Source organism: Ziziphus jujuba, chromosome 8 (assembly GCF_031755915.1).
Source record: "Ziziphus jujuba cultivar Dongzao chromosome 8, ASM3175591v1".
NCBI lineage: Eukaryota > Viridiplantae > Streptophyta > Magnoliopsida > Rosales > Rhamnaceae > Ziziphus > Ziziphus jujuba.
In genome coordinates this window covers 26,984,222-26,998,873 of record NC_083386.1, presented here as the reverse complement: position 1 = coordinate 26,998,873, position 14,652 = coordinate 26,984,222, and the positions used below count along the sequence as shown (strand labels likewise).

General features: G+C 32.5%; 1 protein-coding gene across 1 annotated transcript; it reads left to right on the top strand.

Annotated features, from left to right (window-relative positions):
• The first annotated feature begins 1,053 nt into the window (after positions 1 to 1,053).
• LOC107414534 (acidic endochitinase-like) lies at positions 1,054 to 2,219 on the top strand. Its single transcript, XM_016022672.4, has one exon. The coding sequence runs from the start codon at positions 1,072 to 1,074 to the stop codon at positions 2,092 to 2,094; it is 1,023 nt and encodes a 340-aa protein (XP_015878158.3). The 5' UTR covers positions 1,054 to 1,071; the 3' UTR covers positions 2,095 to 2,219.
• Positions 2,220 to 14,652: the final 12,433 nt, after the last annotated feature.

The following is a 14,652-nucleotide window of genomic DNA, read 5'->3' as shown; positions in this document are numbered from 1 at the left end:
TATTCTGAAAAATTACAGTTATAGCAAAACTATTCACGTGTCTAGGCTAACAGCTGTAACTAACAAACTATGCATGTGACTCTTTTTATTTATTTATTTATTTTTTACCTTCATAAGCTGACATGGAGGGTCTAACAACACTATCTTAGAGCATCTCCAAGGGATTCTCTGAAAATAAAGAGCATCTTTTGTCAAATAGAAAGCATTTTTATGTTTAAAGAGTTAAGCTTTAAAATTTTCTTCAACAACACTTTTTATTTTCACTTTTTATTTTTTTTTTCAATAAATATTTATTATTATGTTTATTTCTCTTAGTTTTTTTGGTTTTTTTAGCAAGTAAAATATGTTATGGTTGTCTGGGAATTTGATTATCATTAAATAATGAAGAATATTTTTGGCACTCCAAAACCCACTCTGTATTTTAAAAAGTTAAAATTACAAAATGGGTTGGAAGATGATTTTACATATTAGCTTTTCAAATTAAACATATAAAGAGTCCCTTAGGGATGCTCTTAGGATGTGTATATATATATGTCATACTCTTTTTTAACTTCCTTGTTGCTAAATTTTCACTATCAATTGCCAATTTTATTGCTTTTAGTATGTGTAAGAAATAAGAATAATATTATAGATATAATTATAAATCTGTAGAATAAATTTATTTCTTCTGTAAGAAAAATTGAAAAAAAAAAAAAAAAGAAAGAAAGAAAAAGTGGAATGGATAATCATGACACTTACGCAAAAATGCTTATGGGGTATTTTTTTTCCTTCCAGTTATAGGGTAAGTAATAAACATAAAAGTATATGCTTTTAAAGGTGGTAGGTGATTGTACAATAATGAAGGACCACTAATGAAATTCTGAAAGAAAAAGGACGACTACTTTTCTGTGTCATAAACAATAAAGAATTCCAACGATTTAAGCATGTGTTTTATTCGTCTCTTTGCAGCCTTTCTCAAATCTCCACATCCATGGATCCACCAGGATGGCTACTAAATGAGAACTATAATTCAATAATATTACAATTTTGCACTCGACACCTCACTATAAAATGGACGCCAACCCTTGGCAAATGGCATACCATCCATTTGATTCACATATTGATAATATTTGTAGTAAAAAAATGGCTCTTCCAGCCAAACTTCTTCTACTGGCTTGCCTGATCCTATCCTCGGCCTTAATCCAAATCTCTGAGGCTGGTGAAGGTGGCATATCCATCTACTGGGGTCAAAACGGCTATGAAGGAACTCTTGCCGAAGCATGCAATACTGACCTCTATGCTTACGTAAACATTGCCTTTCTTATCCAATTTGGCGGTGGCCGAGACCTGGTACTCAACCTTGCAGGCCACTGTGACCCAACGTCGAATACTTGCATCAAATTTGGGCCAGAAATAAAGACTTGTCAGAGCAAGGGCATTAAGGTCCTCCTCTCCATCGGCGGAGCTGTTGGAAGCTATTATCTAACATCTGCTGATGATGCCAAAAATGTTGCAAACCAAATATGGAATTCCTATCTGGGTGGTACCGACCCATCTGCTGTACGCCCTTTTGGAGATGCTGTTTTGGACGGCGTAGATTTCGACATCGAGGGTGGATCCAACCTATATTATGACGATCTTGCACGTTCCTTGAAGGAATTATATGACCAGCAAACAACAAAAACCTACTATTTGGCAGCAGCTCCTCAGTGTTTCTATCCTGATTATTATCTTGATGCAGCCATTAGGACGTGGCTTTTCGACTTTATTTGGGTTCAGTTCTATAACAATCCTCCGTGTCAGTATAGTAGTAATGATGGTGATGTAAGTAAGCTTTTAAATTCATGGAACAATGATTGGGCTACGTCGCTTAAGGCTAAAGAGAAGCTGTTTATGGGATTACCGGCGTCCTCCGCTGCTGCTGGAAGCGGGTACATGCCGCCTGATGTGCTGATCAATCAAGTTCTTCCGGAGATACAAAATGCGCCAAAGTATGGGGGTGTGATGTTATGGTCCAGGTACTATGATGTTGTGAATGGATACAGTCCAAACATTAACCCCTATATTAAGAATGCAAATATACTATTACCTTCTATGCGTATGCATGAAAAATAATCCACCATTAGCAACCGTATAAGTATGAATGAGTGACTTGTACCCTGAAATAGTACCAAATAAATTGGGTACTACTGTGTATCACTCTTTTTTTAATAAAATTTGGTGGGAAATGTTTATTTTAATATTTTTGTGGAATAAACTTGTGCCAAATTAATTAAATATATATTATGGATCTCATTTATGATGTGATAAGATTTTATTATTATTATTATTATTATTATTTTGATAAATTGGTGATAAGGTCAAGTGGCTTATTATATTACACCACCCATCTATTTTGTAAAACTACTTTTTTTTATAAATATGGGCAATGTTAATATTAAATAAAAAATTAATCCTTTACGAATGAAATTCGTAATTTCCACAAACCCATGTAAATACATAAAATACAATATATTAATTGGTCCCATATGGATATATAAATTGGAAAAAAGAAAAAAGGAAGCTCGTGTGCCTCGCATATGAGGTGAATTATAGCTATCATATGAAAAGCATGTAACATTAAATAATATGTCCTTCATTTTGCTCATTGAATTAAATGATTTGAAATAAATGGCTGCAACAAGCACAAATTAGGATAATATCCATCTCATGCAATAATAATGTTCCAATATTAATCATTCAATTGTAATATTATTATCGATCTCATGCAATATGTATTAAAAAATTAATATCATTCATATCCCCTACAAAAATATAAGTGAATAGTTTTAAACTAATTGTCATATGTGTGATGGAATGTAGGCAAATTTTAGAGGAAGTAATTACATGGTATTTTCCCTTTTCTTTTTTTCGATGTGCTTACCATTAAATATGCAAAAACATTTCCCAAATTCCTATAAACTGAAAGGCATTAATTAATTAAAATTTAAAAAATGTAATAAAACTCTTTCATAACAAATTCCAATTACAAAGCCCTGGTGGCTTCAAGCCCTTTTTTTAAAAAAATTTTTTTTTGATGAATTTATAATTATTCTTAAATATCACATTTCATAATCCTATGTATAAAACCATCCATCTGATTCTGAGTCAGCCAGCTCTTGTGTACTTTTCGTGTTTTAATAGTTTTCAAAGGACCACTTTTCTATGTTATATAGATACATAGAGTCCAAATGATTTAAGCAGGTGTTCTATTTTATCCCTTGTAACCTTTGTTTCCGATCTCCACATATCCGTGGATCATCGAGGGCGACCAACGTCTACGTCCATTTCTTGCTCTTGTTTTAGTTGTGTTTCTTCTCATTAACACCTACTCCATAATGATAGATTTTAACATAGTATGGAATAATCACATATGAACGCAATGAATAAAATGATTATTCCTAATCGCTCATATCATTTAATAGTGTGCAGTAGTAGGATTTAAAATATATCATTCAATATAATTTATTCCAGACTTTTTGTCATGGATTTTTATATATTCTAAAATTTGCAAAATAATAAACAATTAGTATATATTTTGGAAGCGTCTTTCTGAATCTCATCCCATTCTTTTAAGTCAAAACAATAATTATACTGCTATCCACGGGTCAATTCAATGATCCTTATCTATTTTATAACATACACAAAATAATAATAATAATAATAACAATAATAATAATATATTTATAAAATAAAGATAATTTCGGTTAAACTTTAAAATTGGGCTATGAGAAAAATATAAGATTTCTTTAATTTAATAGGTCAACCAAAGAATAAAGAGAGGGTGATCCTGGTGGGCCTCGTTGCAATGTCACATAAATAAAGTTTTCAATTCCATCATTGAAAGATCAAATATATTAGCCTGATTATGTGTATTCCTCTAATTATTCTAACACAATTTACTACAATTCAATCATATTACAATTTGGCACTTGAAACCTCTCTATATTCTATAAAAGGGTTTGAACCCTTTGGCAAATAACATATAAGCGTTGGATTAGACAAGTACCCACAAATATTTAATTTGAACAATCGTATTCATAAAATTTTCGCCAAAAGAAAAAAGAAAAAATAAAATGGCTCCACTAACCAAACTTCTTGTGGCTTGCCTGATCCTAACCTTGGCCTTATTCCAAATCTCTCCAAATCTCTATCGCTGATGGTGGCATAGCCTCCTACTGGGGTCAATACGGTAATGAAAACAACGAAGGAACTCTAGCCGAAACCTTTGTTGCTAAGCTCTATTCTTACATAAACATAGCCTCAATTACTCAATTTGGAGATGGCAAGGACCTAGTACTGAATGCTGGTCATTGCACCCCAGATTGCAGCCATATTGTCGAACAAATTAATAAATACTTATCAAGACCAGGGTGTTAAGGTCATCATGGAGCTAATGGAAACTATAATCTAACATCTCCCGAAGTTGCGAAACATGTTGCGGACCAGTTATGGAATTCTTATCTGGGTGGTACTTACGCAACCGCTAAACGTCCTTTCGGGGATGCAGGGATGAGAGAAGTTTGTTTCTTGGGATACCGACATCCACTAATGCCTCTTTAACTGGGTACATCGCGGCTGATGTGCTAATTAATCAAATTCTTCCGGTGATAAAGCCTACTCCGAGGTATTGTGATGGTGTGGAATATATTATGATCGTCTAAGTAGTAACAGTTCCTCCATTATCGACTATGTTAAGTCAAAAAATAATCGGCCATTAACATCTATTATATATAAATGGTTTTTAGCACTATATCATCCATTCGACGACTTTATATAAATTTTTACTCAAAAATTAATATCACACTTTTCGAAAAACAATTAATATCACAAGAGGTATCATTAACCAAAGTTGGACAATCCGATTCTACTCTACGCATGTAATTTCCAAACTATTTGCTGTCAAAAACCGAAGAAAATTGAACAAGCTTCTACCAAAAGCAAAGTTTCCCACAATCAATAAATCTCAAGCCAAAAGGGCCACACCTAAATTTGGTAAAGTGTCCTGTTATATTGTGTCAGTGTAGTCAAAATTTCTTTCCCACATTTGACCTGTTAAATTTTCTTGTTAAAATATGTATATCCAAACCGTTTATTAAATTTCCATTTAGCTCGCAACACAATATGTTAATATGTTAAATTCAATTATAAAATTTATTTTTTTAAAATAACAAAAATATATTATTAAAAAAATATTTTGAATATACTATAACAAAAATATTTAAATAAAATAATTTTAACAAGTGATAAATATTTAATAAAAGATAACATATTTTAAAAATATGTTTCGTTATCATGAAACAATTATTAACCAACAGATCTACTATCAATTTCCTGAGCTATATGGTGAAGACTTGCTTACGATTATCAGATTTTGAACTCCAATTAATGTAATAATATACTTCATTTATTATCAAATATTAAAAGAATATATTTTTGACAGTACTGTTATTAAGAAATCCCACGATTTAGTCAAGTGTTCCACAGGAAGGGAAGACTTGCCTTTTGTAAATTTTAAGACACCTTTTTTATTTTTTTCTTTTAAAAAAAAAAAAAATATATATATATATATATATATATATATTGCTCCCGTCTCTCATAAGGAAACGGGCCCACACATAGGATCTTACGTGGGTCCCAAATTAATTTTTTTAATTTTTATTTATTATTATTATTATTTTTTTTTTAAAAGAGAAAGGAGCATTGCTCACTGAAGCATTCAAAATTTGCACGGTATTATGATGGTCTTAGCGGATACAGTTCCATTATTAGCCCCTATCCCTCTGTTAATCTGAAAACCTGCTATTATATCATCTATGGGAAATCTATGAATACTAATCCACCATTACCTACATCATATATGTATGGATGAGTGACTTGTCCCCCAAAATAATTAAATGCAGGACTAAATAAATTGGGTACATCTATCACTCTGGTTTAAATAAAAGTTGGTCGGAAACGTTTATTTTTCTACTAATGTGGAATAGTTGTGCGGAAATTTAAGTATTATGTTCCACGGTCTGCGCTTTTTTATTTTTATTTTTATTAATTTAAATTCTTCCCTTGTTATTATTCGAATTGAATTATTTATTTCATTTAAATAAGTTAAAGAGATATTATAAACTATAATATATATGTATATATATTTGATAGTATAAGTGATATTTGATCTGAAGCCAAAACCACCACACTTAACTTTTGCAAAGTGTCCTATCGTGTCGTGTAGTGTTAAAGTTCTTTAATTTAAATTTCAACCGTTAAATTTTCGTATTAAAATATTTAAATTTCAATTTATTCATTAAATTCTTGTATAACTCATGACATAATTACTCATTATGTTAAACTCAAATAAAAAATTTATTTTACCAAAAAATCAAAAATATATTATAAACAAAAATATTTAAATAAATATAATTTACAAAAATATACTTAATTAATGATTAATAACACAAAAGATAATAAAAAATAATTATAAACTTATAAATATGTAATAATATATAAAAAAAAGTATATATTACTTTTAATAATAATAATAATAATAATGAGAACAGAATCATCACCCACATATATATGGGCCAAGCAGCCCTGTTTATTAGGGCCTCAACCCCAAATGATCATAAAGGACATGTGTGCTTGGGACCCAAATTTAAAAAACTGAGATATCTTGCCACCACTGACTTGCCTTTCTAACCATTAACATATGTTATATCTTCCAATAATATTATTATAGGTATTAAAATATTTATCAAATAATATATATTAAAATATTTTTAATTAAAAATTTTATATAATTTAAATATAAAAAAATAAATTTTTAAATGGATAAAAAAATTAAAAAATAAATTAATTATTTATTGTTACATCATTTGATAAATGAATTTGATGAACATTTTAATAATTCTAGCAGTATTGTTAAGAAAGACATCAAATGTCAAAGTTTAGTACTTTTGGCATGTGTAAGAAGTAAATATCCAAAAAAAGTATGTGTAAGAAATAAGAACAATCTATCTTATAAAAATAGATAGAAATTAATTTGTAGAATGAATTTATTTCTTCAGTAACTAGAAAAGCCAAAATAAATAAAATAAAAAGGAGATAAATAGTGAACATCAGCACAAGTTTTTCGGGTTATTAATAATCTGTAGATAATTAGGAATTTGCGTGGTATATGATTTAAGGATATTAAATACTATAATATCCTCCATGCGTGTTTTAAATAAAAATCGGTTGTAAATGTTTATTTTCCTATTCCTCTTCTTGGGTGGCAAAATAGCAAATTTAATTCCATAGAAAATAAATTTGATATATCCTTTTTTTTTTTTTTTAAATAATTCGATATATCCTACTGACCAATACAAACCAGACAAAATATAATTATTATCTTATCATAATTGGTTTGTTCCACCACATCATATATACAATAATGCATTTATTTTTGTTGTTTCAAAAGTAAATATAACTCATATCTCAACCAAAAAAGAAAAGAAAAGAAAAATATATGTAACTAGTATCATCATATCACTTGTAATAGCCAAAAGCAAGACAATCTGATTCTACTGCAGGCTAAAGACCACAGAAATCCTCCTTACACGCCACAATAATCAAAATATCTACCATCATCAATTTCATTTTATTATTTTTAATTTCTCCTAAAAAATAAAAATAATCTTATAACTAGGATTAGAAATTTGGAGAATGAATTTCATTCATCCGTAACTAGAGCCCAAACAAAAAATAATAAAAAACAAAGAAAGAATAAAATAAATTAATAATAATAAAAATAAAAAATATGTATAAATGACACACCAACGTTACTGCAGTTGTCCTATGCTAATTAATAGAAGAAATTTAGGAGTTTCAAAGTAGAATTTGCAGTTTTTTTTTTTTTTATTACAATGGAAAAAGGAAAGAAACTACGGAAGGACCTCACGTGAAGATAACCTTCCCATGCAGTCTAAAGATACAAGATTATCAATTCTTTTAGGAGCAGTAACCAAAGTATGCAGACCAATACTGTAAGTATGACTAGAGTTAGCAAGTCCATCAGTAACAATATTGCTTTCTCTTTATATATGACAAATTAAGAACCATGGATTGTTCTTAAAGAAAACTTGGCAATTATTAACAATAGCATAGTAGGGATGATTAGCCTGAACACCCTTGAGGATCCAAGAGATAGCTAAAGCAGAATCCATTTCAACAAGCACATTACAATAGTTTTCACCCTCAACAAATTTGAGAGCGTAATATAGGCCTCAAAGTTCAGCTAGAATACAGCTCGTCCTGCTTAAATTCATTGAGAAACCAAAAATCCAGCAGCCATTAGCATCTCTAACAACCCCTCCAGCACCAGCAGAATTTAAGCTTGATTTATAACTTCTATCAGTATTCAACTTGACAAAACCAGCTGGAGGAGGACTCCATTTAATCCAAATGGATTGCTGAACTTTCCTAAGAATACTACGAGTTAAAGCTGAAGTCATGTCAAATGTGTAGTTCATAATAATGTTTTTGGGATTAGTAGGCCACTTAAAAGAAGCTTCAAAGCAAGATTTGCATCTCAATTTCCAAATTAACCAGCATCCAATTGAAAATAATGCATTCCAAGGAATATTCTGCTTAGAAACCAAATGAGACACTTTAACTGACAGGACCCGCCCCGGGAACCTTCTTAGGATCCTCTCAGTGGCCTTGCCTAGTGAAGTCCCACTGAACAATCCTTAGAGAATATCCAATGGAATCTCATCTTAAAATGTGGACAACAAATACAAGCGATAACAATAATACCTCAATATGTATATAAAAAAAACAAAATAAATAAATCCACAACAGTGTAAAGTCTACAACCGGCCTACTGTACTACAGGCCATAACTACACGCATAAGTACCATGGTCTCTATTGAGTCCCATATCTAAAATCAGAGTATTCTAAGAGTATCAACAAAATCTAGGAGTACAAATAAGTAATAAATAAATCCAAAAGATAACAGTAGATAAAGGAAAGATAAATACGACTGCTGTCGTGGAAGGAACAAAACGATAAGCTGTGCGCAAGGTAGACTGCTACTAGCTGCCTGGGCCTAGGGGAACGAAATTAAAACAATAAAACGTGAGATAAAAAAATCTCAGTGGGTGGCATAGTATAATAGAAAATAATAATTTATTTTTGAAAAATCTTTCTCTTAAGACCTCTCGTTCCATTTGTTTGAAAAGTTCCCCATTTAAAAATTATTTCACAAAACCCAAACTTGTATCCCAATTTACTATATCATAAAACCGATGCTCAAATATAAAATGGACGATCATTGTAATATTATAAAATGTCTCAAATCAATATATAAATATTTGAGCATAAAATATAATAAATACAGTTCCACCAAATAATCATGAAAATGCAGAAATCACCATAATGTTTGTAAATCAACAATATGTTCAAACGTACACAATATACCAAACGATGTACCAATCTGTAACCCGTGGAAGACACCCATCTCACGACTCTCAATATAAGAAAGGTGTCGTGGAAATATCAATTAACTGTCGGGACGTACCCAACCTCACGGTCCGTGGCAATAATAAATCATTGGATGATACCAACATCATGGCACCGTGGTAATAATAATAAACCGTCGGATAAACCTGACCTCAAAGTCCGTGGTAATAATAGATAACCATTGGATGAAACCAAACTCACGGCACCGTGGTAATAATAATAATAAACCCTCGGATAAACCCGACCTCACAGTCCGTGGTAATAATAGATAACCGTTGGATGAAACCAAACTCACGGCACCATGGTAATAATAATAATAAATCGTCGAATAAACCCGACCTCACAGTTCGTGGTAATAATAGATAACCGTTGGATGAAACCAACCTCACGGCACTATGGTAAACCCAGCGCGCTATAATATAATACTAAACCAAAATCTGGTACTATATGGTACATCAATTTAAAATAACCGATACAGTATCTTACCGTATTATAAATTATAATTTAATATTCACGCTCAACCGTTTATCTAAATATTTCAAAAAAAAACTTCAAATCATGATTTCTTACTAAAATAAGAAAATACCACAATGAAATATATTCACCATAAACCGATTTTAAGCATCTAAAAATTTATAAAATATTTGAACATGCTTAAAATCATATAATTTTCAATATGCCTTCTCAAATCGATTAATTTCCAAAGTGATTGAAAACCTCAATTCAAATACCAAAATATTTAAATACCACAAGTTCATTCATGAACTCATTAGAATTGCCAAACGTTTAAAATATTGACAAAAGTCATATAAAATGATAACACATATATATAAAAGCAGATCCTTATGCATCCATAGAATGAACATTCAATCAAACAATAGGTATAACTAAAATAAACAAACTACATATATATATATATATATATATATATATATATATTATACTATATATCCAAAACATTTTTAAAACTAATAACCACTCACTGTACTGTAGATGCTCACGCCTTCTCCTCTACAGGATTGCCTCTAGGCTCAACTCGAGTGCCTATAATATAATAAAATATTTCTCAGGCTCCAAACAACTAAACTAGAGACACTTGTATAATCCAAATGTTTCAAAATAATTTACAGTACTACAAAAATTGCATAAATTGGATATCGGATAGTCTAATTATACCGCGTGTCCTTAGGACCCGGTATCCAAAATTGGAGATTTTCACCCGAAGCCTAATATTTCAAAATCGAACCACCTAATGGGTCCTAATAATATCCAATTTCACTAATTCAACTGCAATTTTAACTAATTTGACAAATTTTATCCAAACACAGTCCTCAACTTATCCGAAAATTAACTAATTGATCCAAAAATGGAAAAATTATCAAACGACCTGCAAAATTCATAAACTTTATATTGACGGAAAGCCCAAGAGACAAGGAACTCATCAGTATGCTCACCTTGGTCCAAAGTTTCCTCCGGTGGTCAGAAAACACTGTTGAAACATCGGCTGAACTTCCCGTTGTCGGATCTTTCAAACGGTGAGGAATCTGGACAAAATAACCACGGAAATGAGTTCAGAGGGGTCAAAAATAGTGGAAAAGGTTTATGGATTGGCCTGAAACGGCCAAGAAATGAGAAAATCCGGCGACCCACCTCGCCGGCCGCCGCGGACTTTGCCGGCCCGATCTGGGCGCGTTCGGCCACTTCTTGCCATGAAATTTCATGGCTGAGCTAGCCTTCAAGTGAACTTTCTAGTTGGCTGGCACATGTAAGTGGTGGTTGGCTAGAAATGAGCAAAACGACGGTGACCCGGTTCGACGATAAACGGGTCGAAACGATCCAGTTCGAACCCACAAGTCTGAGGAGAGAATTTTTCAGGTTTTGGGGAAGAAATGGGTATTTTGGGCTTTTTTTTACTGTTTTAAACGCTTACCTAGGCTTATATAAAACCTTGGGTCACTAACAGACAAAAACGAAAAACTGGCTTGGATACTGATTTAAAACTTATGCTTAAAACTTCTCACAGCCATAACTTTTTATCCGTAACTCAGAATTTGGCGTGCCACCAGTCTATGAACTCATATCGACGAGATCTACACAATGATACTTCATTCAAACCAAAAATATTGACTATTGAAAAAGTCAACTTGAACCCATATATTGTTCACTTGGTCAAACTTGGTCAAACTTAGTCAATTTGGTCAAACTTGTTTAATCATGTATATTTTTTTGGTATGGGGTGTTATATTAACCTTGCTTTTAAGATTTAAAAAGAGCCAATCATGCCATTCATAATTAAAGAAATTAGCATCATAGTCCAGTACACCCAGGGCCAACCAAACCCTGTTAGCAAATCTACAATCTCTCATCACATGGGGTAAATCTTCATCCACAAATTGACAAAGAGAGCAAAGAGGGGAAACAGACAGACCTTTACTAAACCTGCTAGCATTGGTTAGTAATTTTCCATGGACCAAGAACCAGCAAAACATGTGAACCCAAGGGATGACTTTAAGCTTCCAGATAGAGTTCCAAATCCAGTTATCCTGAGGATATGAGATATTTTCCAAGAAACAATAGGCTGATTTAACAGAGAAATTACCATTGGAAGAGTAAGGCCAGATTAAAGCATCTTCCATAGAAGGATTAGCAGCCACAGAAATAGCCAAAATATCCTGATTCAGATTATTAGAGACCAAACAAACTAATTTATCCATCTGCCAAAAACCTCCATCAATGACATCAGCCACCCTTAGTCTCCAATCAATGTTCAGGTTCTCAATATTAAAATCTTTTAGATTACTATCGTTAAATCATCTGTCATTTCAAAAGAGGATTTTTTTACCATTACCAATCCTCCAACTTAAACCTTTGTGCAAGTACTTAAGACCAACTTTAATCCCTTTCCATTGAGAAGAGCTAACACCTTTACCAACATCAAAGTTACAACTTGTGGGATTAAAATGATACCTGCCTTTTAGGAGTTGAGCCCAAAGATTGGTCGAGTTATTAATAAGTCTCCAAGCTAACTTCATTAAAAATGCCTTATTCAAGCTTCCAGCCTTTTTGATTCCAAGGCCTCCACAACTTCGAGACTTGCAAACTATGCTCCAGTTGATGAGATGAATTTTTTTTATTATTTTCACAACCTTGCTAAAGGAAGCTTCGATTAACCTTATCAAGCTCATCACAAATGTATTGAGGGAATTTAATGGTTTGTATTTGATACAGAGGCATAAAGCACAGGACAGATTTAACCAGAGTTACTCGGCCAGCAAAGGATAGAACCTTGGATTTCCAGCTATTTAATTTGTCTCGCATCTTCTCAAAAACAACTTTATAGTTTCTATTGCTTCTATCATCGGGAGAGAGATTCATACCTAAGTATTTCCTAGGATCATCAGCTATGGGAATATTAGTCATACTGCAAACTTTCCTTTTAACATCACTAGTTGCGTTAACATCACTAGTTGTGGAGTTAGAGAAGAAAAGTTTTGATTTCTGAGTGTTTATGTTTTGGCCGGAGATCAAACAAAATTCTTCTAAACATTTGAGAACAGTTTCTACTTGATTAGGAGCAGCTTCTGAGAAGATGATAAGATCATCAGCAAACATAAGATGAGAGATATGAGGCTCATTTTTATAAACCTTTAAACTCTTCCATTTACCAAGAGAAATTTGATTGAATATAATATGGGAGAGTTTTTCAATGTAGAGAACAAAGACGTACGGGAAGAGGGAATCTCCTTGCCTAACACCTCTATTAGGGGAAAAGCCTTGGGTTAATTCCCCATTCCAGACGAGCTGAGTTTTCTCAACTTTGACACACTGCATGATAAGATTAACCCAATAAATTGGGAGACCAGATTCCTTCAAAGGGTGTTCAATGAAACTCCAATTTAGCTTGTCAAAAGCTTTCTCAAGATCTATCTTCCACATTATCATTCCTTTTTTGGATTTAGACTTCCGAAAAAAGTTTAACATTTCCTGAGCAACCATTATGTTATCAACAATTTGTCTACCAGGCAAGAAACTTGCTTGATTGGGACAGATTATCTTTCCCATGATGGACCTGAGCCTCTTGATGATAACCTTACTGATGACTTTGTAAAGGGTATTGCAAAGGCTAATAGGCCTGAAATTAACCATACTCTGAGGGCAACTTGTTTTAGGAATAGCAAAAATTAAAGTATCATTAAGGCTTTTAGGTAGACAACCAGAGGTAAAAAAGTTTTTGACCAACTTACAGATATCAGGACCAAGAGAATGCCAATATTGCTGATAGAAGGCAGCAGGGAATCCATCAATTCCTGGGGCTTTCCAAGGGCCTATATTGAAGAGTGCATTTTGAATCTCCCAGTTTTCAATAGACTTATTCAACTCACATAAATCAGCATCTTCAATTCTAGGAAACAGATTAGGAAGGAAAATATCTCGAGAGCTAGCATTCTCACAAGAATAAAGATTTTCGAAGAAGGAAACAACAATATCTTTAAGGACATCTTTATCAGAAATCCATATCCTTTGATTGCTTTTGAGCATATCAACCTTATTTCTTCTTCGTCGAATTAGAGTAGTGAGAGGGAAATATTTAGTATTCTTATCCCCACTCTGCAACCACTGACACCGTCACTTCTACTTCCATAAGAATTCTTCCTGCTCCAAAACCGCATTAAGCTCAGAGATGAGATGCTGCTAAAAATTTATAAGATAGGGATTATCCTTAAAGCATAATATTCTTTGAATACTACCTAGTCTGGCTAGCAATCTTTTCTTTTTATAGAAAATATTGGCAAAGACTTCTCTGTTCCATCTCTTAAGATTTTGCTTAAAGGAATTTATCTTTTGAAGAAAAAGACCATTAGCCTTTTGGAAACCAACAGACACCAAATCACTAAATTGAGGATGAAGCATCCAAGCCATCTCAAACCGAAAAGGTTTGATATGGGAATAAACATTGGATGTAAGCTCTGCCTTATCAGGATAGGATGATGATCTGACCTGAAACGGAGTAGATTGTGAACAATAGCATTAGGAAAGGTTTCCTTCCAAGCTATACTACAGAAAGCCTTATCTAACCTTTCCTTAATACAAGCATTACCAACTCTACCATTACACCAAGTGAATTTAGGACCAACTGCCCC

Coding starts and splice junctions, on each gene's coding strand:
- LOC107414534 (XM_016022672.4), top strand. CDS start 1,072: ATGGCATACCATCCATTTGATTCACATATTGATAATATTTGTAGTAAA.